We start from the raw sequence: 26773 nt of genomic DNA, 5'->3' as shown, positions 1-26773 counted from the left end.
TTTTGTATAAGTGTCAAGGCTAAGTTATTAATTAAGTTTTTTAAAAATGCACACAAAATTTGGAGCTTTGTTCTGTCTTGGTGAGAAGCAGCCAGAGGTATTTTTTAAAAATAATATCTTAAGAGCAATGTTTTCATGCAGTAAAATTAGTGATTTTATGAATTTTGACAAGTTAATTTCAGCATAAGCTATATTTTTAATTAACTATTATTTTTCAAGCTAAGATTTTCAAAGGAGATTTGTGAGTCACTTTTCATTAATGTGCATATAAAAAGTATGAGGAGAGTTGAATTGCTTCTCATGACAAACAAGGAAATTATATTGAACCTTTTACCTGCGCAGCAGGCCTGGCACAAAGAGGACAAATACCGCTTCAGGGTCAGAGGTGAGTAATCATATTTTAGTGATTCTTCTCTCAGGGTAAATACCTTTCAACTACATGGTTAGGCGCACTTTACCTTTAATAGTCTCTCAGTCCAATTACAGAAGGATAAAAGTGGAAAAAGTATGACTCTTCATTGAAGAAATTGGAATCTACTTCATTTAATTTTATATTGTCTGCCCACTTATATTTTTCAAGATTGTTTTTCATACAATCTAAAACCAGAAACTGGGATATAGGTGCAAACGAAACTGTTCCTTCTGGGTCCCAAACCAGCAGAGGGCCCCCAAGAGCTTTCACGTTTCCAAAAGGAATGAAACTTTCTCAACTTCAAATGAGTGGTTTATGAAAAATTGAAATATTGTTAAATATGCTTCTGTCGATGAACAGTTAAGAAGAAATAGAAATCATATAGAATTTAATCGAACTAATGGATATGCTAGTTTTAATAATAAATAATGAAATACAACTTGACAGTTATTTTAACAGTCACAATTTAGTGTCACTAATCATTTCTGCTGATCAGCAATCAGCAGAAATGATTATACCTATAAAAACTCGCTGTACGTGCAACCATTTAAACTGTCCCTTCCTTATGGAGTTTTCTGCTATGGGGGTTGAACTTTTTCAAAAAGTGGCCAGATTGAGTCCAATAATATTATTGAGAGAGAGAACCCAAACCAACAGAATTTCAAAGGATTTATTTAGCTGGCAGAACTTGAACACTTGATCATATATCACATCTGATTTATTTTGACCAAACACTGGATCTGTAATTCCTTAACAACAGTAATGGGGATGAGTGCTGTTCAAAAATTCATTAATAACAACAGTGCCTGTTTTTAAGTGGTTTCATTGTTGTGTAATATTTATTTCTTGGCATCGGCTGTACATTTTTATCCTGATTAATTCAAAAGAGTAATTTTAAATAAGTTCAGGACTGTTCATTTTTTGAAGTTATGTGACATAATCATTTTCATAAATTTGGTAATTGTGATTAAAATAATTTTTTTTACATGTTCAATTGAAGCTTAACCGTGACTTTAAAACATTAAATATCTTTCATTTAGTTCATACTGTCCACCTTCTGCTTTCCATCAAGTCACAACTTGACTGCAAAGACCCAGCTGTTCCTTCAACAGGAAACGTTTTATCTTCCCCATTGGTACGTCCAGCCTGTTCAGGGGCCAATCACGTCGGGGCTTCGCCGCACTCAGCGTCCGTGTGGACAACTGTGGAGCTGAGCTTGCGTGGAAATCCCACGCAGAAGTGTAAAAGGCGACGCGCTTTGGAGACAGGTGCGTTTGCCTTGCTGGGAGTCTTTACACTGCAGAGAATCCCCACCACACACACACACATACACACACACACTTTTTAAGGAATTCGCAGGAAAAATCCACTGAATGTTTCCCGTCTTCCGTCCAAATCCTAAGAATGAAGGGAGCGACAAAATCGCGAGAGCTTGAGTCACTTCTGTTCAGTTTTGCCAACTTTGTGCAGCTGACAAACCGTCCGATCCACGTCAGTCCGAGCGGACACGGCAGCAGGAGCAGCAGCAGGAGCAGCAGCAGGAGGCAGAGGAGAGCAGAAGGAGGCTGGATGAAGCAGGAGACGGGCAACTGAGCTTCAGCGAGCCGGGTACCCGCTTCCCCATTCCGCAGCTGTCCCCCAATGACACCGGACAGGATGATGATCATTGGACTTTTGCTCAATGTCTTTTCTCAGGGTAAGGAGCATTTCTCATTTACTTGCATGAGTCCATTGGTTTACACATTCCATTATTTCTTAGTGTCGCATTTTCATTCATGTTTTATATTCAGACCCCTTTACTCTGATATCCCTAAATACATTGCAACCATGACTGCTCGACTTTATTTGTCACAAAAAATCTCAGGAAAATACTTTGGAGTTTCTGGTCTGTTGCGCAGGAAATCCCATAGGGCATGACTACTTTTTCAATCTATTTAGTAATTAGAAATACAACATCAGGATAATAAGCTTACATGATATTCGTAGTTAAGATTTTGTGCAATATTGTGAGCAACTTATTTTAGAGAACATCAGTAAGCTTAGCAGCTCTATATTTCTAAAATTTTAAATATAAAATAGCAAAAAAAAAAAATAGATCTTTGAGTAAGAAGTACATTATTACTCTGAAATTTTGCTAGAAGGATTTTGTATTTGAGGTGCAAAAATTTGCTTGTGTACATAAATGTTGGATAGTTGTTAAAATACAAGAACAAAGGGAAAAGTGTGAGAGACAGAGTGACTTTTTCAGAGACAGAGATGTTTTTCAAACCAACAGACTCACATATCTGAATGCAGCAAAATAATTCACTCTCGGTTCAAGGTAAGCTACTGAGACATAAAGTCAAAGAGGTTTATTAAATCATAGAGCAGGGAAAGTGTTTTCCATGTGGATGACATCATTGGGTCAGGTCTGTTATCTTTGCCTTGGACCAGATCCAGATAAAGGCTCTTCAAAGTATTGACTGGACTGTCCCAGGCTGCTGCAAATATCACACATGAATTTTTAAACACTAAAACAGTACCTGGCACTAAACCAGAGCTCTAGTAAGATTTAAATTAAGCAATGATTGAAATCTTTAGATGAGCACGACAGGTTTGGAGAATCCATTTGTGTTAGCTGATGGTCAGGTGGAAACAAAGCCGTACAGAACAGCTCACACTTCACGGCTTTGGATCCTTCGTCATGCTAACGTTAACTTTCAGTTTTCTCTAAATAAGTTAAGACCGAAGCAAAAAAAAAAAAAAGCGATCCAAGCTAGACTGGTAAAGAAAAGAAAAGTAAAAAAACTTGTTGGTCTTTGGTCTTTTATACAAAAACATATCAATCTAATCAGTGCTGTTGTTTGAATTTCATGTTCTCTCCTGTTTGCATGCACCACATTGATTGACTTTTATTTAGAGCACCTCTCTCCTTGTCAGTGGGTTCATCATCGCTGAGATGCATGCAAACATTATAATTGTTTAGATTTTGACTAGATAAGAGGAGACGGGGGCTCCACATGTCCGGCTGCATCCTGATAATGTTGGTTGTGGGTGCCCATTAGAGATTAGGATCGCTGAAAATGATAAATGCTTTTCTTGTTAATGTCAAGCCGCTCATGCATTCTGTGTATCACACAGAGCACTTGGCTTAGGTGGAATCACACCAAGCAAAAACATTAATTTTCAAGTGCCAATTAATTGAGATCTGACTCATTACACATGCAAATGAGATACTCTGTCATGATGTCAGTTCTGCCTATTATACCTGATTGGAAATCAAAAAATATTTGACTCAAAGTTTCTCATTAACATCACTGAGAACTGTGGATTGTGCAGAATGGAAGCTTAAATCTGCATCTGTTTGTATTTAATTATCATTGGTTGTTTATGCTATTCTGGTGGGAATTTCAGTATAAGACTGCAGCCTCCCCAGCTTGTCTGTCATCAAGACCAAAATGAAGAAGATGAACTAACACAACATCTGCTTGTTGGTACATCGTGTCTGCTTTAGGGAAAACCTTAACAGATGATTTTGCATGTCTTTAAAAGACATAATTTAATATTTAAAGTAACCTTTTTATGTTTCTGCCGCCTGTGGGGTTTTATGTGATAGGCCAACACAAAGTGGTGGTGATTAATTGTTTTCAGATAATTTTGAAGTAAAAAGCTGTAATGTATGAGATGCATTTTTATTCAAATACACCAATGCTTTGTATAGTAATCTTTTTCTGCAGTTCTGGTTCTGTCTGCAGACTGAAAATTTGTATGCCAAAAATGTCTCATGCATTGCCAGTTTTGATGGAGGGGATGTGTAAACATCAATTTTCAAGCCTTACCACAGATTCTCAAGCAGGTTTAGGTCTGAATTTTGATTGACTGTTATCTAAACCATTTCATTTTTAGCTCCAGCTGTATGTTCATGCAAAAAGAGCATTTTTTTTAGAGTTTCAACAACTGCTTTCTTCTTACCTATCTTCCATTAAATTCTTAATTGCTTTCCTGTCAACCTATCGATACAGAGTTTGCCCATCTGTGTGAATTTCTGCAGCTCCTCCAAAGTTACCATCGGCCTTTTTGGCTGCAGCTGTGAATAATATCAGTTTTGATAGAAATCCATGTCTTTGTACATTGATTCCCAACCCGCAGGGACCACTGATGCTTCCCCCCTGATGCTTTTTGTAATCTAATGTCCTGCATGTTTTATACAAATCTCTGTTTCAGCACACTTGATACTAATGATTCATGGCGTAAAGTGCTGCAGAAGTTTGTTAAATACCCAGTTATTTAAGTCAGGTGTGAGGCAGCCTAAAACATGCGGGACAGCATGTGTAATTGGGAGCCACTATCTTAATCAATCTTCATTTGCAGATGATAGATTGAACAGTGCTACATGAGGTGTTTAAATCAATTTTTTTTCTAACCCTGCTTCAATCTCATCCACAACTTCATTCCTGACCTGCTGTTTTCATTTCTCTTCCTGATGCTTTTTGGAATCTAATATTCTCTAAAAAACCTTCATCGTACAGCTGGATTAATACTGAGATTAATTTATACACAAATTAACTTTTTTTTTTTTTACTAATTAGGTGCCATCTGAAGGCAATATGTTGTTCGTAGTTTTATTTGGAAGTGTTGGAGTAAATCTGGCTAAATTCCAAAAGGATGCCACACTTTAGACTTTTGAGAAAGATTTTTAAAACCATGCATCCTCCTTCTTGCACTTCACAGCTTTACAGTAATGCATTGTGCTGGTTTCTCGCATAAAATTCGAAGAAATACCTCATCGTTTGTGGTTTAATATAACTGGAACAATATTCAATAGCTATGAATAATTTTGCAGCATGTCGTATTTAGTGTGTCACAATACAGAAATTCCTTCCCGGTTATCATTTTCCAGCTTAATGCACATGACTTCATTCATACCTTTCCCTGAATTTACCTTGCAGAAATCTTAGAAACAAATGGCCTGACACTAAAAGACCTGCCAGTATTTGTGCCGCGTCTGAAAACTATTGTTAAATGACATTTAACCCGACTTTGACCTGTTACTGCCAGGCCCCCTTTGGATTATTACAAAAATCCCAGGCAGTGCAGGCTGCAACTGTTGACTGACTGCTGCTATTTTTGCACCTCACTGACTAGACCCGATTGAGCCGCACCAACGTTTGTCACAGCTTCAGTACGGTTCGTTTTCATTTCACATAAAGTGAAAGATATTGATGAGCATTTTCAGTTTGACTTTTTGAGTTTTTCTACTTCTAGTTTTCTCTCCTTGTTGTCGTGCCGTCTTTTTGTCTCTCTTCATTGTCCGTCTGCACTCTGTTTTTGTAAGTCTGTTTTGTTCACAACAGCAAGATACAAAAAATGTTGAACATCACACGGGTAAAATAAAACATAAAATAAACTTTTTTTTGCATAAGCAGTAATTTACAGATTAGGCTTTAAGGTAATTAAACTATTGAAAGATAACTGTCATCATAATTTCACCTTTTATAAATGTGATTTCTCACCACCAGCCTCTTAAAAAATGTGTTATATTGATTGTTTTTTTTTCTATCACCTGACTGCCATTGCCAGTTACTCAGTTTTTTTTTGTGTTAATCTGCATCTTGACTGTCACTCACAGGCAACTGCACAGACAAAACCGTTCTGATCAATGGGCATTATGTGTATGTGGCCAAGAAATTATGTACACATTGAAATTTAGGAACACAGTAAACAGCAGAAGGCAGAAGCCTGGAAGATTCACTGCAATTGGCTGATGATGCACCTGATGCATTTAACCTGAACTACCATGGAGGCATCCAGGGTGTGTGGGGTGTTGTGGTTAATGCATGCATAATGTGGCTCCACAATCCGACTGCCATGCCTCATTAGACGAGGCATTAGCCATGTAGTAGGCGCACTATTTCAGAACATAAAATTAGTGTGAACTCAACAGCACCTCTGGCTCTCGTGTGTTTTACAACTTTTTATTTTTTCAGACACCATTTTACCATCCGTCACAGCTTGACTGGGTTCGGTTCTGGCTTCAGCTTTTTGGAGATACACAATACCTGCACACAAACCCTTGCAATTTTTTATATTTCATCTACACAATGAAACTTAGAAAAAGAGGCTCAACTGGACCACATTCCTGGATTTTCTGCCCCACAGATTCCAGGTCCTGTTTGCATTTCATCAAGTCTAATTGAGGATTCTGCTTATCAAAGCATAGCAGCAAGGCATATTTAGTCAATTCTAGGCTTGGAGTTTGTAAAGGTTTGCCAAATGTTCATGCTGCCATCACTGCAGTCTCTTGTGACCACAGAGTGTGAAGAGCTTCAGTCAGTTCAGCAGGGATTATGAAGGGACAGACGTAGAAGTTGGAATAATAGTAACTGTATTCTTACTCATATTTATTGGAAAGTTCAACACCTCATGCATTTCCTTCTATATTTAGTAGAGGTTTTCCAATTTGCCAGCCAGCTGACAAAGAAACCAACATTTGGGAATAAACAATTTTAGTTTCACTTGAGCTGATTCCGAGGAAAACATAGCAAGTAGTGTCACTTATTGGCATGTTTCTGCATTTAGCTCATTGTCGTGTCTCGCTGCTATTTCCTCATAGTGTGTGTGACTTCCTGTCGACAAGTCCCTTCTGTCACAGTTCCCGACCAAATTTCAGACTCACACTTCCCCTCTAGGCATTCTTTCTTGCCTAATCAAGTTACTGCCCAACAATCTGGATTCTCTTCAACCTAACCCACCATGTTTGAAGAGACAGAAGAGGAATTTGCCAAACTGTCTCTCCCTGCGAGAGTGGGCGCTGAGTGTTGAGGGCGGTGCAGTAATCACGGCGTTAACCTTCATCAGCTTTGCCTCACAAATTCTATTAATCACTCCAGTGAGAAATCAATAGGGTGCATTAAAGCTCACATATCAAAGTAATTCATCTTAGTTTAAAAAAAAAAAAATTCATAGAGCTTTTTTAAAAATTAGCCTCTGTCTAACATTTTTCTCAATCAGGCTTTCTACTTTGTGAAACATTTTTGCATTGCAGAATTTACTTTGTCTTCCCACCGTAAAGTCTTTTTTTCTCTTATGACTACAAACAAAAGTACATTTTATGTTGATTTTATAGAAAAGACAAACACAAAATAGTTCATAAATATGAAGCTGAATGAAAATGATGGCTTTTATTTTAAAACTGTTAAATGCATTTTCTGTAGCCAACTTTTGCTATGACTCCTTTTCATAAAATCACTGCACTCAGATGCCTTTAGAAGTCAAATAATTATTCAAAAGGAGTCACACTTCTCTGGAACAAAATAAAATAAAACAGTTCTATAAGACTTAAATGGACCTCCATGAATTTGTTTCAGGACTTGAAAATTAAGACAGAAACTGAACACAGACGTCACCCAATCTGACTGAACACAAGATATTAAAGGCAAATTAGCAGCATTTCAGTTTTCAGTTTTGCAAACCAATAGAGGCAAACCTGGAAACACTTGCAATACTGCAGAGATAATTTTAAATCCATGCCTCACTTTTCTGATTGCTGTTTGCAAAAATGTTGAAGGCCATTATGACTCTATATGACTATATGAGTCATATATGAGTCTATATGACTTCCACTTCACAATTATGGACTACTTTGTGTTGATCTGTTACTCAAAATCCCAGTTACATACAACATAAATTGTCTCCATACAATTGCAATTCTTTGCTATTAGACTGTTGGCTCTTTGTTTCGTCTGTGGTAAGAATAGAAGAAAACAAAGTGCTCTCTGTGCATACAGAAGATTATAGGAAGCTTGTTTAAACCGCAGCCCAACACAGTGGGATTTGACACTTTGGTACAATTAGCAATAATACATAGGCAGACTCACAGATAGACAGGTAATGATCTCCTTTACACTTCACGCGGCGCTGTGACTATGATTCACTGCCGTGATACTATTTTTTCGTCCCACCTCCTCCTATGGATTCTGTGTGGCGGCTTTGGAGGTTGTCCTGCTGCGGGGATGAAACATAGCTTCTGTTCATGATATGTCTTATACCAAAGCGAGACATGGACCTCATGTGGTGCCTGAGATTACAAAACATGCAGCAGCAGAATTGAATTGCAGCCGTGCTTTGTGCCACGTGTCAGCAGGAGCTTAATCGAAGTGCGAACCCAGTCGAACTCAAAAGCTGTGCATGAACTGACATGATGGATTATATGTTTATGTTTATGAGCTGAGCCAGTGAGAACACGTGATAAAAAGACAGGTATGGATCTGTTAGCCGTCCTTCGTTACGTTTATTTCTAACACACTTTATGTGTTTGCTAGTGTCTTCTGTGTGTGGTTTACTGATAAAAGGGTACAACAAATTCATAAAATCAACACAAGAAGTGTTTATGTTCTTTCCTAGACTGAGATCATATGGGTATAAATTGGTAAGGCTAATTAGGTGTCACATTAAAAATAACAAATTTCCAGAAGAGCTTTAATAAAATACATTTTTCACTCACAAAGAGCTTTTTTCTCATTGTTTCCCTCAGGCAGCTTCTGTCTTTTCTGCTTTCTGCCTGTAATGGGGCAACAATCATCATTATGGAGTGATTTGTGGCTTTTCACTCTTTCTAGTTTGAACATTTTCAGTCAAAACAACCCTACTCTTTATTTCTATAGATGGCGGGCTGTTGTGGTTCTGAATTGAAAGGAGCACTGAGGATTAATAGCTATGTATTGTAGAGTGTAAATATTTTGGTTTGTCGCCTTGTAGTATCTGTAACCACGTTTGAATCTTGACTTTGCAATTTTAATGAATTGCAATATTTCTCTCATCTTAGCAAAAGATGTCATCTTTTGGAGATAACATGGTGATGACTGGAAGTGCAGCTTTGGTTTTGACATATAATTGGTTGCATCATCATGACGGTGAAATGAAATCCTATTCAAGATGGTGACTTGATCAAGAGAAAGTAGAAGATGGACGATGATGATGAAGAGAATAGGTGAAGGACTAAACCATCGGATACCCGTAATGTGACAGTAAGTGTCAAAGAGAAATGATTTGTGAGATAAGACTGGAACTAGCTGCAGGCAAAGTCTGTGAGTTCAATGGAGTGGTAGGATTGGATGATTTGTGAAAATGATCTCTGTACTATGAAAAGAACAAAAAGTTGACTGGAATTTCTTGAATATGGATCAGATCCTGTGGTTGTTGTAGGAGTTGGGTTTTTGAGAAGTGATTTCATATTGGCACTTTACTGAAGTGTGATTTGGAGTTTAATTCCAACTACCATGTTTCTCAAATGAAAGTCAATATTTCAAGTAAATATTAACTTTGTGTGCAGTAAACACCATTTCTTTCCTACATTTAATGGACATATTATGTTAAAGAACTATACCAAAATAATTCTTTAATTAATTGTGACTATGATTTATTTTTATAACCACACTGTTCTCCTTTTGCCTGTCTTTTGAAATGCATCATTGTATCAGTTGTTGTCTTTAATTTATTATGCTCAATAACTGTAGGCCTGTTTCCAAAACTGAATTGTGTTAAACTGTTTTTAGCTTCACAGAGGTGTTGCATCTGGAGGCGGTGTTTGATGCCGGTTAAAATGCTTTTTCCAAATAAATGCATTTCTGTTAAAGAAGGTTTTCACACTCACTGTTACGGTGTTAGTCAACAATATATGCTTTCCAAATAAATTACATGTATGACCCTACAACACATGAAGTACAATAAGCATATCAAAGTTTTTCAACATCTTTTATCCTTCGGAGTCTAATGACTCTCATTACAATGCAAGTTTTATTGTGATGATAAATGGAGTAGTTCAAATGATGTTTTAGAAAAAAAAACTCTGAGGATTTGTGCATTCTAGACACATCTAATATTTGAGAGTTGGCTGCTGAACAGCATCGCTTTTGAGGCAGAAAATTATCATTTTCATATTTCTTTTCTTTTTTTTTGTTTGTTTGTTTGTGTGCGTGAGGCTGTCTATTCGCCAAAATTTATGCCAAGCTTATGAAGGCAATGCTGCTGGACTGCTAAATCCAAGAAGCTCTCCAGTGATGAATCCGGTGATGAAAATAAGGTTTGTCAAAATAATAAAGGCTTGAAACGTTGTTCCAGCGAAGTGAACATCTGTGAAATCAGAAAGAAGGGAAATCAATCTTGAAAATGTGCTTTGGAAGGATGTCAGCAAATGTAATCCTGCACTTGGGAATCTAGATAAATTATCGCCTGTAAAAAAAAAAGACTTCATTACCAGTATGACTCATGAAATACATCAATATGGCTCAGCACTGAACATTGCCAGGAATCTGACATTACTGTATTGTGTCTTAACAGTGTAAAATTTTTATTGTACATGTGTTTGTATTAGCTGATTAAATATAGGCAAAAGTGGCTGGAATAAGTGTGTCGTTATTACCAAGACCTTGGTCAATTACTTCCACAAAATAAACAACAGTAAAACAAAATGCTTGTAAAAGAGAAAGCATTTTGCTTTGGCAACCAAAAGCAAGGCCTCACAGACTCACCAAAACTCTGCAGTAAGTCTCACAGTGGAATACAGTGAGACCATTTAGGCAGAAAAGAGTTTTAACGATAACTTTTGCTCAAGAGACAAGCTGGTGGCAATGCTTTCAAAAAACTAGAAATAAAAATATTTTGTTCTCACAAATAATTTGAGAGTTTCACAGATTAGAAAATATAGGAACTGTTATTAGTGTACACAGTCTACCATTGACTTGTAAGGAGGAATATAGTTGAGAAAACCATTAAGAAGCTGAGCAAAACATTAAAACCATTACATAAAAAAACTAACAAAAACCTGAGCTAACAGTGAAAAAATGTAATTATTATGTGAGCGTTCCTCCATGTGGTCAAGGTGGCTTCACAAAGGACATCTACAGTCTCTTCTGCTAATTGTTTTTCTTTTCAAAATTTCTTGAATGTTTTGAACGAGATTCAGAAGTGTTTTGTCAGACGAGTGTCGTGAACTGCACCTGCTAAAGATCCACTGACCTCCCACTCAGAGGAAAACCCTCGGTGAAGAGGGATAAACACCTCCAGTCTCCAGTTTCACTCTTTGCAGAACCTAAAACAAAAAGCTTCAAGATCACGATTTCACCTCATCCTCTGTACCATGTGGAAAGGATCTCCCAGTGGGATCTCCTTCTTATGCAAGTAATATTGGAGAACATTGCGACAATGTCATACTTTTTTTTTTCTTGTCAGATAATAAAACTTTGATCTTAATTTGGGTCAACAATCCGCCTTTATCTTCATGAATAATTTGGCTCTGTGCAGGTGACATTTTGAGGTGGTTTAATACTTGACTCTCAAAACCATTAAGAAAAATGTCAACTAAATATTTTTCTGCACCCAAATAAGGTAATGGTGTTTTATTGTGAAAGAGCTTGCTCGTGCAGCTGAAAAATTCCAGCTTTTTAAAACTTTTGCCATCAGTTGGATTATAAGCTTGACAAGCCAGGTTTCTGCACTGATTTAGATTTTTTTAACATTATGCCTGAAACCTGAGATCAGCTGGTTAACAGCCTGTTTTAGTTTATGATTAATAATTTTATTGAAGTGTTGTATGTACCACATATAATCTAAAAACATTTTATTTTAGTATATGTTACTTTATAGGAGGCTCTATCACTACAAACCTGCTTCTTGGCTGAGATGGAGACTTGAGTTTCACCCTCAAGTTGCACATTAATTGTAAAAACTTTGGGCTTGACTTGACTTTTTGACCAGAACATAAACTACAAGCCTCAGCTCTGACAGGTGAAGTGCAGCTGGACATGTTTTTTGTTGAAAGGATGAACTTGATTTATTAGCCGCTGACCTTCACAGATCATGGGATATTAATAACTAACTGAGCACACTGTACCTTACTTATTAGTTTTGCAATCCATAGTGTCTGTAATGAACCTGTTTGCAGAGTTTGCAGCTGATAATGTCAACCTCTCCTCTTCTGCAGGCGGTGTTACAGTATCTGCGTCCTTAGATTGTCTGGTGGCGGAACAGGGCTGCGTCCAGGAGCCGTCCTGCAAAGGCATCTATCACCTGCTGGAGTACTGTGCGGCGGAGGAAGCCGTCTCGCCACTCGGTTCAGATGCCCGCCTCGAGTGCCTGGAGGCCCAAAACTCGGTGCAGCATTATCGCCCCCTTCAAGTCTGCAAGTGTCAGCGGGGCTCTCGCAGAGAGGAGCACTGCCTCAAGGTTTACTGGACTGTGAGATTTGCAGGTGGGTGGAAAACACAAACTTGTACGTGGGTGTTCTTTGAATTCAGTTGCCTTATTTGTGTGGTCCAATATCGTTTCAGCATATGATGAGTATGAAGTATCCCCATATGAAGAGCTGAAGCTGAATCTAGTGAGAAACATAGAGGTATCGCGTATGGCCTCCATTATGGCAGGTAGAGTACGTCCTGTTGGTTCAGAAAGTTATTTGCTTTATTTCACACCAACAAGTCCATTCTCTGCTTCCTGCAGCTTCCTCTGTTGTCGTAGACGGCCAGAACCAGTGTCTGAAGGCTGCTCAGGACTGCGGCCTGTATGAGAAATGTGGCTCCTTGCGTTCAGAGTATGTGGTAGCTTGCACCAAGCGAGCAACAGCCACCGACAACAGCTGCAACCGCCAGAAATGCCACAAAGCCCTGCGGCGCTTCCTGGAGCGTGTGCCAGAGGAGTACAGCTTCGCTCTGCTTTTCTGTCCCTGCTCTGACACTCTGTGTGGGGAGCGCCGGAGGAAAACCATTGTGCCATCATGTTCCTTTGAGGAGAACGCAAGAGGGGAGGAACGAGTCGGCAAGCCCAACTGCCTGAGCCTCCAGAACTACTGCTCCAGAGACGAGCTGTGTAGGTAAGATCCTGTGTGCAGAGAAACAGAAGCAGTGGAGTCTGCAAAGCATTGAGCAACCACCCATCTACCCACTTTCCAAAGAAGTTGCGTTACTTCACTCAAATATTCATAACAGTTCAAATTTCCATGCTTTTTCACGATAGCCACAAACTTAAAATGTGCATAAAATGTTTTTTATTGGAGCTGAGTACGATATACCGATGGAAGTAGTTCACTATTCTGAATTTTAAGTACAAGTTAAGTGCATGATTTCAAAATTATGCACATATAAGTTCTTGAGAAGTGTATTTAGGTTTAGCTCCACACAGTCAATGATTTTAGAAACATATCTGCTGTATTTGTAGCTGCAGGTCTCTGGGGAGAAGTTGCTACAAGCTCTGCAGATCTACAACCTGAAATATGTTTTATTTTTTAACAAACATGTCGACGTCTATTAAAAAAATAACTCAATGCTTTTGCTTTGAGTTTCTGTGATCGGGTTTGATTTTCCTTGGATTCTTTGGGTTAGGGGTCACCAACTGTCATGGAAAAACTATTTCCAAGCTCTGTTCAGGTAGAATCACTCAATCAGGTTTATTCATAAATTGTGCACAACTCACAGAGCTCCTAAGACGATCAATAATCAAGCCAGTCAGGATGCAAAGCTCGCAAAGCTCTGCCAGGCAGAGACCGCACCTGAGTTTTATGGAAGGATAAGGAATGAAAAACAAGAATGAAAAACAAGGGGTGAGACGGTCTGGTTCTGATGCAGCTGTGGAAAACAACCTTCCAACCTCGAACGTGTAACCCAAATAGTTCTTCGGTGAGAGTTCACAAACATTTCACATGACATGACTAGCAGATGTGACCTTATTGTTACATTTCAATTGGACCACCTCATTAAATTAGTATAAATGGTATAATCTTAGATTAAAGATTATAATCTTTATTAAAGATTATACCATAATCTTTAATCTATAAACTAATTTTCATCTTGGGCCATATCAGGACATTTAATGTTCTCAAATGGCCAGTTGTTGCAAAAAAATGAAACCCATTTCTAAACTTAAAATATTACTCAATAAATGATAAATACTTTTTAAAATTAGATAATATTGTACATCTTTTCACAGTGATGTATTTTCACAGCATACAGATATTGATGAATAATATTGATTGATGAAATAATATTTAAGGACACAATTGCTACCTTGAAGGTTCTATTTAGACTTTCTATGCAGATATATGGACTAATTTAGGGTCATGCTATGGGAGCAGTGGTTTCAGCAACACTTAAGCTGGTCTATATCTACTATCTCACTCCAGTTCCTCCTAAGAGATCTCCACTTGCTCCCAGACCAACTGGTTTGTAAAATCCATCCTGTGCGTACCGGGTCAGCCCCAGGACATCATCCCCACTGAGAATCCCAAAACGCTAAAGGAAGAATTTCTTCTGTGCCTTGCCTATTCTTGGATATTACAGAGCTTAGTTAATAGTCACGCTCTCTAGGTCACAGGGACTCAGGCTGGCTGATCAGAAAAAGCTTTTCTTTCTGCCTTAGCTCTCCCCTCACCACTTAGACATGGTACAGCAGCCACAGCAGAAGCTACACCCAAACCCACGGTCAATTTCATGGTCTCTTTTCCCATCTGTCATGAATAATGCCAGGAGACAACTGAACCACTCCACCTGAGAGAGACTTCTCCTTCCCCCTGAAGCAGCATGGTGCACTTTCCAGGGAATAATAAAAAAAAAGACTTCAATTTGTGACTCTTTACAGACTCACCCTTGGCGATTACTTTATTCAGACACATACAGCACAAAGCAGAGGGGAGCACCCTGCAGACTCTCCTGGAACGGAAAATGACGCATTTAATTATTCTTTTAGTCATTTATTTTAATTACTATAAGGGAAATTGTAGCATAAAAGGTGTGACACGTACTAATGTTATGACATATACTTTATATTTTCCAAATGAAAAAGGCTGGCAAAAAAAAGAGGAAATTCTGCGGCTATATAGCAAAGCTGGTGTGTTATTAGCAGCACAGTTCATTCTGTTTAAGAAAATACTTTTATTCTTTTGTTTCTCAAGGCAGCCACAAGTTTCAGCCAATCAATGGGAAAAGCCCTGAAACACTCCTTCAGTAAAGAGATAAAAATATGTTTGATCCACTCCCTAAGCCCTCAATTTTAAACTAATCCAAATTGGAAAGTTCTTCTTAATTCACTTAATCCAACTTGTTATGCACTGACTATGTAAAAATATTGAACTTTTTTCACTTTTTTCCACAATACAACCAGAAATTTCAATGTATTCAGTTCATGTGTTGTTTTTTCTGTATATATTGAAAATGAGATCCAAATAGAAAAGGTTTAATTTCTGAACTTTTCTCACAAAGAAGTGTTAGATGTGATAAAAAAAACCCAACAAATTTCCAAACATTTTTTAAAAGTAGGTTCTTCTCTTTCTCCCCTTCCTATTTATGTCATTGTTTTGATTTATGACAGCCCTGAGTGCCAAAATAAAATTTTCAAAACACTTCAAAATGCATTCAGTTTTTATGTGCTGACGCTCTGAAAACCCATTTTCTCCACTGCGTGCCTGTGTGTGTGTGTTGCAGATCCCGGTTTGCAGATTTCCAACACAACTGTCAGCAGTCCTCGCTTTCTGCCTCTGGCTGTATGCGAGAGAGCAGAGCCATGTGCCTCAAGGCTTATACTGGACTCATAGGTGAGATGCTGAAAACAAAAATTAAAAGATACAAGAAGGTGAAATAGAGAAGCTGAGAGGGGAAAATAACAAAAGCCAGTAACAGAAATGACCAGTTTTGTGTTTCTAACATTTAGTTAGCATATTGTTTCTTTTGCTTCAAAAGTACAATTTCTTGATGATCTGCATGAGCATAAAAATAATTTTATTTCCTTCTGTTTTAAAATGCACCAAAAGCTTTAGGGTACTTGCAGTCATAAATATCAAAAACCAGACAACTGCTTACTTTATAATCTAAAATTGTTTTGTATGGTGCAAATTCTTTAAGCGTTGTTTGGAAGGTGTTGTTTAAACAAATCTAAGTGTTGTTTAAAGCGTTTTAAACTTTTGTCTTTCAGGAACCATAATGACTCCTAACTATGTGAGCAACAGCAGCACGGAGGTGTCCCAGTGGTGCACATGTGAAGGCAGCGGCAACGAACTGCAGGGCTGTCAACGCATCCAAAATCTGTTCAGCAGCAACATATGTCTACGTAAGAGAATGCATAAGAAAGTTTGTGGGACGGTTCAGTTTTAGGGCTGAACTGAACTCTGTGGGCCATAAATTGTTCCCACTGAGGACATGATGGACCTTTTGGATTACTAGGACTATTTAACTGAAAAATCAGGTGGCTGTGGTGAGAAAAACTGAGTCATTATTTGTTTTTTCAGTAAATAATGTTCAACTTAACATAGAAATGGTTCAGTAGATATAAAATGAACAATCTTCCATGAATACCTTAAATGCCATTTTCAAATCTTTTTGAAAACCTGTGAGGAAACCAATGACTTTATATGATTTAGAGCAGAATGAGGCACCAGAAAGAAATCTAAATATGGCACTTCAATAATTTGTCTTTTTCGGTAGCTTCATCCAGACTCACTTTTGGATCATGCTAAAAAGAGAAGAGCAGTAATGGGAGGTTTGACTCTGATTCTCAAAGATTTGTCTCCTCCCTTATGCCTCCCAGATGGCTCTTCATTCAGAGCCCAACTTAACAATAAGTAATTTGTATATTGATAAATGAGAAATATTTTTCCCTGTGTTCCTAAAAGCTTACTTTCTATGCTTTTTGTTAAAGTAAATAAAATAAACTGTTACGTTGTTTAATTTAAGAAGAAGACAGAGGCACAGTAAACGAATCTAATCATTTTGAATAACTGGAATTACAGTTTTGCATATATTAACATCTGAAAGTCTCTGGGATGCAATAATATCACAATCAAATTTTCTAAAGACTGTTGTCTTTAGGGATTACATCTGTAATTGGCATGACCAGACAACAAAATAAATAAAATTAAGGTTTTATTTATTTATTCATGTAACTCAAATTCTCAAAACTATAATAAAAAGGCACATAGTGAAGGAAACTAACATGTAACGCGACATAATTTGAAAAGAAGCAGGGTTAGAAGATAAAAGATCTTGTGATCTCCTGCGCCTCTCTTACCATCAGAAGTCTCTACTGTAAGGATTAAACTAAATACAAACATTAGCTGCTGCAGTTTGTGGAAGTTTTTGTTTTCCCTCTTCTTTCTGAGAATATTGTGAATAATGGCCTCATGTATCACAGATCATTAAAATTGAGAGCACAACCACAGTTACTTGAAAGTTCTGGGTTGAAATGTGGCAAGAAACATCAATTAAAATAAATTATAGTTCTTCTGAAATGTTAATGAGTCAATGCTGCAGTTTAGGTTGCCAATTTTGATCATGTCTTTATACTTTGTAGAATAAACTTGCAGCTGACAATCCTTGTATCACTGTAATAACAGAGGAGATGTCGTATTTCAGCTGTCAGATGTAAGTATCATCTAAATGAATGCTGAGATGCTAATCTAACTGAGCGCTTTCTAATGTGCATTAATACAGAATTCAAATGAGGTGGGCCGTAATTGATGATTGAGAGGGCAAGTCACTGAACCATAATGTTTTCTTATAAATAAATGAACAGCGAGAGATGTTCTCCCTGGTGCTTGGCCGCCTGCCAAATGCGAATGTGAGTTTGAAACTCAGCAGAGTCAATGAATCCTTTCACCAAATCTGATCAGCTGGAAGTGGCTTGTGGTTGAGTCGTTGCCAAACCAGAAGGAGCATCTAGAGCTCTCGCTCAGGATGCTCTGCTGATATATAACGATGCATTGTTTAGCATGTGCTGTACTAAAAAAAGAAAAATGAAAGCAATAGGGGAGAGACAGACAGTTTTAATTAGAAATAAGATTTCACAATGAGGGGCCTCATTAACAATCAGCCTCTATGTGATTTTCATTTAGCGTACAGCACTTGCAACATTGTCTTCCAGAAATAATGTTGAGGCTCAGATTAGTTATGATTGCATACCAATGCAAAGTGAAGATAGTGAAAGACAATGGGAACTCTGCATGCCTGCCTTCGCCTGCCTTTCGGCTACGATAGATATCCTGGAGATACCAGTTGCTGGTTTATTCCAGAAAACTGGCATTTCTTCCCATTCTTATATTAAATAGATGCTTATGAATAATCTCAAATGAATTAATCATGTTTTTTTTAAGAAACTGAGAAAAAGTTAACTGCTTTCTTTAGCCATTTGCAAAAGGTTAACTTTGTGGAGCTCATGTTTGTAATGTTTTTCTGCGCTGCAGAGTGACCATGTGTGAGCAGCACACGGGCCTGTGGCAGGGCTCATTATGTTGGCGATTAAACAGCCCATCCAGATGTGACCAGCTACATTTTCTGCATTCAGTTTAACACTTAAATATTTCTCTGCTTTCCTCCTCCCTTCTTGGCTCTAGACAAACAGCTAAAAATAAGAGAGGAAAAACTTCAAGTGACGGAAAACTGACTCTCGAATAATTTAACATGAAAGTATATATTTCTTAATACATGGATCTGATAATTGAGTCACATAATTTAATGTAAATTGTGTTTATTATTTTTTTAATTGGTTAAACTGTAATTTTCTGGACAGGTTTTTGTCCTGTATGGCCACAGCCATGTCCAGAATCAGCTTTTGCAAGTTGAAATTAGATGGAAACTTTGCATCTGAGCAGGAACATATGCTATTATGTAACTATTTCTGTTATACTTAGTTTACATTTTTGTGATATCGTTTATAGAACTCCAGAAAAAATATATTAGAAAAAATGTGTAAAAACACTAAAATAAACTTAAATTTTATTCAGTGTGAAAAATATCATGTTAGGAAAACAATAATTATTTTTACAAAATTCCTGTTGATAAAAATTCTCAACAAATGGATGAATGTGTGTAAATAAACCTCATGGGTCGATTATGGACGGTGGAGGAACTACGATGTTATGAGCCTCTTTTCTGAACTTTTGGGATTCTTGTCAGATATTAAATCTATTGCCATCTTTTAGAAAACCAAAAAATAGGTTGTAACTATCTTAAATTCAGAATTGGGTCATTGGACACACAAAATAAAGCTTTATTAACTCTAAATTCTATATCAACATTGAATAAAGTAAAAAATGATGGTTTGGTTCTTCAAATGTTTTGAGTAATTTTACTATAAACGTGTATTTTAAGATTTTAATTAGTTCAGTGAATCTCTCTTTAGCAACAACAAAAAAGTATTTCTAAACTAAGATCATCAAAAAGTAACTTTTATTATTAATAGTGAAGAAGTTGGAGTATTTGGCTCCATCTCAGCTGAGAACACACACTGATAATGTTTTAGTGATGATTCAAAGCGGAATTAAGATGTGAAACTAATGAAGATGTCCCCTGCTGATTTTGTTTTTAGGCAATGCCATCAGCTCCATGGGAATCTCAGCGCCTCCTCCGGTGGAGCTCACTCCAGTGCCAGTTTCTCAGCCCTCCCCTCGCGTCTTCCAGGAGAGGGTCCACGTTAGCGTCAACACGCTCCCTGAATTCAACAGTGTAAGCACACACTCCTGCTACTTTCTCACTGTGTGTTGGTGTTAGAGATTCAGCTCCAGTCAAGAGACTGCACATCAAATCCTAACGCCAATGTTTCACTGAGGACTATAGCGGTGAGTTGAGGCCCAGCAGCTTCCTGCATAATCCCAGATTATTCTTGTCTCACTTCCTCTTCTATCTCCACCTCTCAGTGTGGTTCAGGATTAGCTGTAGGTGTTTGCTGCAATCTTTACAGTTAATATTCATGGGAGTGCACTCATCTGGTTCATATGTACAGTTGTAATCCTTCTATATCCTATATTGCAAATATCTTCTTTCTGCAATGCAACCTCAGGAGACCCAGAACTGCAGTTTGACTTTTGAATTTCTTTTGCACACTTCCATTTAAATGCCGCTTTACGATGATGTGGAGTGAATCCAGTAAAGTAAATCAAATGACACTGACTGGTGTGTGTAATTTATGTATGAGTTTAGATCATTGTTGATTCATGTAACGTCTCAGGGGAGTTTACAGGTCAAGTTGCTGATTTGCCTGTTTGAACCTGAAAATCTCCATACCTTCCAAAGTGGAAGGTGACGGCCACTTCAATTGTTTTGCTAAAGTAACACGCTGCTTGTAGCTGAAGGACATAAATAGTGCTGTAGTGAAACGCACTTGTAGAAAAAATATCCAGAAGCAGAATGTCTCTTCATCAGGTTATCACTTTTAGCTAAAAAAATAAATTTAGTATCTCTGTGATTGCCAGTTATCACAAAAACTACAAACTGTTTTTGCACCAACAGTGTCACAAACATTAAAAATAAATAATAGAACTGATCTAATTGAATCTTCCACTTTTAAACTTAAATTTACACAAATAATATTGTTTTAGGGTAAGAGATAAATGAAAATGTAATAAAATCAAGTGGGTCTTGTGAGTCACAATTCAGCATTGATTCTTGCTGTGTGGGTCGCATGGAAGCTGTTGGTTTTGTGGGGGCTTGCAAGGTCATTGTCTGTTGGAAGAAGCTGCCTGCAGAAAAGTGTGGCGCTCGCTCTGTGACATTTTTGTAAATGCAAAACAGAGGATGCCGGAAGGGAGAGGGAACCCTGGAAGATAGTGATGTCACGTATACTGAAGCAGAAGGATGTCCCCCAGGTGATCTGCGTTATGCATGTAAATATAATGTATAACATATTTATTTATTTAGACATTAGAGAAGAAATTATGCTAGCCCATACAGGAGTGAAGCCCCGTGGAGGATACTTCCAGTTGCTGCAGAGATATCCAACAACGATGGCCGTCTTATGGCAGCAGTTTCAATGAAATATTTTATTATGACCTCATTCTCTTTGGGTTTTTTTTTTTCATGTTCAACAGCCTGTTTCTTTTCAGTCCTATTCCTGAATGTTCATTTTGTGGAGCAGATGCAGAACTTTGCAGACATTCCCAAAATATGCTGATTTCTTTGCTAAATCGAGGCCATTTTGAAGGTTTAGATTCTCTTCTTGACTATTTTGTTTGTATCTTTGAGGTATTTTCATTCATAGCAAACTCCGTGTTATGTAGACTGACTCTTCTTGACCTTCCCTCCATGTTTCATTGCTCTTGCTAATTGGAGCAATCACTCTTTCTCTCCTCCACAGATGGAGGACAGTGACCAAGAGGAGGAACAGGAAGAGGGAGCAAATGAAGAGTTCAACGTCATCCCACCATACTCTGAGAAGGACTCTGACACGGAATCAGGTGCCAAAGGGAGTCAGCGTGGAGAAGCTCGCCAAGCCGAGCTCGCTCTGCCATTGCTGCTTCTGCCAGGTCTCTTCTTGAACTGGGAATGCTGGAACGACTGAAGACTCGACTTTTCTTTCAGCTTAGAGTTTACAGTCACTATCGGTGTCGAATTCATTGCAGCCCTCACTGTGAAACACAGTCGACAGTTACGGAAAAGACATGTAAATGCCTCCAAAAAAAGTTTGTGTCTATTCCTTCGAACACTGTAAAATATCCCAACCTGTTTTTTTTTTTTTTGCCTTTTGAAGCATTTATAAGACATTATTCATCCTTCAGTTTATTTGCTTAAGTGACCTTTCCTCAATGTGAGTACTTTGGTGAATTGCAAAGTACTCTTTGGGCAAAAGCTGCCTGTCTTTTAAAGTAAAAAAGTAAAACACAGTATTTCACAAAGAAGCATGTCACCCAGGGCTAACATACGCCACACACTCTCCGGAAAAACGTACCCAGTCTACTTGACTGCAACGAGGCGGGAGCACAGCTTTTGATTTCTATTTCATAACTCATGTTGCATCCATTTCTCTGCTGTTCCTTTGGCTCTTCCTCTGTCTTCATCATGCTAAGAAAAACAATAACCCACTACATAACGAGTTAATAAAAGAGGAAGTCACATTTGAACCATTTTGTGAAAAATAAAAAAGGATCTCTTAAAAATAGCTTCATTTGACAAGACAGAGATGAGGTTCAAAATGATGCGCCGTCACGTTTTGTACGCTTATTCTAACTTCACGCACCGAAAAGCATGACAAAAGTTACTTCGCTCTTTCCTTTTTTTTTTTTTGTTAACACACCACTTAGCATTATTCTCCCTGCACCAAGCGGCTGAGAACTCAACCGCGGGCAAAAGTAATGAGATCAAATTCCATTGTAGAAACGGTGTTGGGAGAAAAGCAATATAAGCAATTACTGCCCGATTCAAATTGCTCCCATGCAGATGGGGGAAAGTCTGGAGTAAGGCTCACAGGACAGAAAAGCCAATTTGCTGCTGTCATAGCCTCTCACGTTTTTATCCTTAGGAGATCTAGTTTTAGTGCTCCTTCCCCAACATGTACTTTAGATGTTTTGAAAGCAAAATGAAGTGATGGGGATGGACATAGGAGGCTGAAGAGCCTGCTGGCTGCTCTCGTCACTGGCCAGCACATTCAGCCTTTGTCTCTGCTTTAAATATCTTCCGCTGATGTTAATGGTTTTGCCTTTTATGGCTCATCTTCCTGTGAAATTAAGGAGCTGCGGATACAGAGGTGAAAGGAAGTTTTCATAGAGAGATGATTTCAAAACGGGTTTGAAAGAAATAACTAAACTGATTTCTGTAAAGATTTTTTTTTTGTTTTTTTGTTTTTGAACTCAGTATTTGCAATGGTTGAACTGAAATTCATCTGTGATGTCTCAGATGAAGAGGAAAAGGCTGAATTAGCCCACAGCTTTTTGAAGTGTAGTGTCTGGTCTTGTTTACTTGACAGGTTTTTTAAAATGAAGACTTAACTTTGGATGCAAACTGAGAAGGACAGAAATGTACTGAAAGCCAACAAGCAGTGCTTCCCTGAATCCAGCTCCATCTTTCTTCACATTTTCTAGAAGTCAACGTTAAACTTTAATTGGATTTTGTGAGTTTAGTAAATACGACTTGACTGTTACATGCTTTAGGGCAAAGTGACATCATTCTGTTTTTTGACCATTCCTTGCTGAAAACGGCTAAGTGAATGGACAACTCTTCAGTTTGCTAACGCTCCAAAGTCCAAACCATAAAAACTGAAATACAATGTCAGACTGGGCAACAAAAAGTTCTGCTTGGTTTAATCATATGATCGTGACAGTTCTGAACTAAATAATAAATAAATAGTTAACTATATACCAGCGTCAGAAGCTCATGTAGGGATAGTCTTCTCTCTTGCTCTCAGTAATCCTTAAAGATGTTTTATATCAGTTTAATTTTAATTCTCATTTAAGGCTCTTTCTCAGTTTAAGTACACTATTTTGGTCAGCTACAAACTTTGTGGGCCTTAAATTAAGAGTAGAAAATGCTGTATTATTTTATTATATACTTCCACATTGTAATTGAAGTCCACTTAACACAATCAGATGCTTAAGATTGTTCAGTATTTGTTTTTCTTGACGACGATCACATTTTTGTCCCAACAAAGTTGCTGCTCTGACAGTTAAACTCAATTGTTTCCAGACGTCTGAATCAACACACATCTACAGTAATCAATAATCTCAGACCTGCTAATATTTAGCTTTCACCAAAATATTTCAACAAAACTCACAGAAAATGTTTTGCACTGAACATCTTAAAATCTAAAGACCAGCTTGTCAGCTAAACTCGACCCCGGTGTGGGCATCCACCAAAGCCTTTCAGTTGAAATATAATATCCTACCAAATATTCCACACTGCAGTTCATTGTGATTGGACTGCTGCACACACTGAAATTGACAACAGCTACAATTCGATTTGTTGTCCAGCTCAACATATGTACACGTGATACATATGTTGAGCTATGTACATATAAAATATCCATAAATCCATAAAATCCAATGTGAAATGCCAATAAGTGCAGTGATGACTAGTTAAAACCTAACTTCAACTAAAGAATTGTCATTTTGTGCTGAGAAAAACATTGATGAAATGTGACCACCTGTCAGACGGTGCAGCAGTCAGAACAGTTTATTATGAATAGCGACATCAAATATGGATGACCTGCACTGTTTTGTTTATTTAGATAACAGTAGGCATGTGTGCGTCTATGTCTAAATAAACACAGACATACACCAACAACAGAAGAGTTAAGTCAGGAGCTCTGATCAGATCCACTGAGGGATCAGAATCAGAAACACTCAGTTTGTCTGGGGACCAAGATTGCAGCATTTGTCAAATCACCAGGATGTGGTTTCACACTGCACTGTGCCAAACTAACCAAACTCTTTCAAAAACCTATTTACCCCTTCGCTTCTGTTGGCTCTACTCCAGGAACCACTGAGGGAAACAACACAAAAACGTCATGAGTGCAACTTCCTTCTTGATGGAAACAAAAATGGAGTGGTGTCAAATTTTTGCGGTTCTAGAGATACTCTTATTTTTGGCAAAGAACTAAGAGTCATTTTTCTACTAGCGATAGACTTTTGACTCTTGAACGGCAGGCTGTTTTAGCCTTTTCATCTTGTTTATGAGCTTACATATATTTTGTCAGTGCATAGTGTTTGTTTATATTTGTAAACATTAACGTTCCACATCGGTTCTGTTTGCTGAGGGGTTTCGAAGAAGAAAAACTCTACATTCATGGAGTCTAAATCTTATAAGAACTATGTAAATACCTACCAAATTAGACAGTTTGTAGTTTATATCATAAGAGTAGAAAGACCATGTACAGCACTGTTTCACATGCTAAAGTTATTGTAAAAACATTAAACATAGCAGATGTTTCTGTGTATTTCCTGTAATGTTGTGCCATAGAAAAAAAGTATATCAGTTTGTTTACAGAATAAAAAGTCTCATTAAATTGTGTTTTTGTCTAACACATCCAATGTTTCTGATTCAAACTAGTCACATTGTTTAAGAGTACGGAGAATTTTATTTTATACATTGACAGTAGCTCTACTATGAGCTACTGTCATAGTGGTAAGCTTCATAGCTTAGCCCTACAAAGTGCTAAGCTACATTAAGTCACAGAGTAGAGTCAGTGGAAGCTTTTTCACTTGGATCAGTTTAAAAACAGTGGATCGAGAGCTTAATTGAATGGGTTTCCTTGGCCAGGCAGGTGGATTCAAGCATATCACAAAATATGGTGCAAAAGGTTGTAAAATGTGCTTTTTTCCTGGTGATACAGACCAGAAACGTAGCACTCAACGTTTTCTGAAACGTTGAGTGCTCCCTCTATGTGTTACTGGAAGAGTCTGGATTGGGCATTACAGACTACTATAAAGCTTGGCTGTTTTCCAGAAGTTGGGCTTGCCCTCTTTCTTCCAGTAAAATGAACTTGTAATCTTTCGGCTCACTAAAACATTGTGGATAGTGTTATGCTTCCAACTCTGGTTTTCAATTAGGTGTGGAATAACTTAATTAACCTGTACAAAGTCCTGACATCAAACCGATGGAATGAAATAGAGTACATATTGCTACTCAGGCTTTCTCAACCAACATCAGTATGACCTCACAAATGCTCTCCTTAAAATGGCTAAACGTTCCCTTGAACACATTCCTTAATCGTGAATTGCTTTTCTTGAAGAGTTGCAGAGGGCTAGCTTCATATTTGACCTCAGAAGGTTTAAAATAACAGATTAATATTTTTGCAGATGAAAAAATCATTTGGCAAAATGGGCTATATAATGTTGCAAAGCACATCCCATTGAAGCAGGGTGCTCAAGTCCATTCCCTATGCTTTGAGCACCCTGTATACATCCTGCAACTATTAGATGAATTCCTTCTGTAACACACCTGGATCAAATGAATGACTCATTTGCAGGCATTTGGAGAGCTGAGTTACTGCCAGAGAGGGACGTCAGCCTGTTCACTGGGCCGAGTTGGACTGGTCTTCAGCACCTCTTCATTGATGTAAAGCAGCAAATGAAACAAATAAATTAATAGGTTTTCTACTGTTTATATACCGTGGCAGAAATGTTGTCGTTGTCTATGTTCTTGCATGCCAGTGGGGATAACTGTGGCTCAGTGGGTCAAGGACTCAAATGTTGTAGGTTTGATTCCAATTTCCTCCTGCAATCTGTTGAAGGCACAAACAAATTGTATAAGTTATACCTGCTAGTGTGTGTGTGTGTGTGTGTGTGTGTGTGTGTGTGTGTGTGTGTGTGTGTGTGTGTGTTTCGAGTACTAAAGTGTTCCTAAAGCGTCTTCAGTGGTCAGTATGACTAAAAACATGCTGCATAGTTTCAGTCCACTTTACGTTTTCTGAGTTGATTACAGGGTCTGAAAGATGCAGCGTCCAGATGCAGTTTTCACTGGAATTGTTTGTGATCAAAAATACAGGCAGCAACAGATTCTGGCATCATCTTTTGCTTTAATTACTGAGAGTACAGCTTCAGGGCTCCTGGGCTTTGTTTACAAGTCCAAACTCAGCCGCCTGGCTGCAAAGTTAAGTTGTTCCTTAATATTCCCCAAAGAGAAAACGTGTCCTTCCTATTTT

General features: G+C 37.9%; 1 protein-coding gene across 1 annotated transcript; it reads left to right on the top strand.

The window, feature by feature from the left end:
• The first annotated feature begins 1662 nt into the window (after positions 1-1662).
• Positions 1663-25151, top strand: LOC129368846 (GDNF family receptor alpha-4-like). The gene is made up of 8 exons (XM_055044005.1): positions 1663-2108; positions 12372-12638; positions 12718-12810; positions 12887-13256; positions 15859-15968; positions 16346-16480; positions 19733-19869; positions 21497-25151. Exons 1-8 carry the CDS (start codon positions 2054-2056, stop codon positions 21698-21700), a joined length of 1371 nt encoding a protein of 456 aa, XP_054899980.1. The 5' UTR covers positions 1663-2053; the 3' UTR covers positions 21701-25151.
• The last annotated feature ends 1622 nt before the right edge of the window (positions 25152-26773 follow it).

Source organism: Poeciliopsis prolifica, unplaced genomic scaffold (assembly GCF_027474105.1).
Source record: "Poeciliopsis prolifica strain line A6 unplaced genomic scaffold, Auburn_PproV2 SCAFFOLD019, whole genome shotgun sequence".
Taxonomy (NCBI): Eukaryota; Metazoa; Chordata; class Actinopteri; order Cyprinodontiformes; family Poeciliidae; genus Poeciliopsis; species Poeciliopsis prolifica.
The sequence above is the reverse complement of the archived record's forward strand: the minus strand, read 5'-3'. Positions and strand labels throughout refer to the sequence as shown.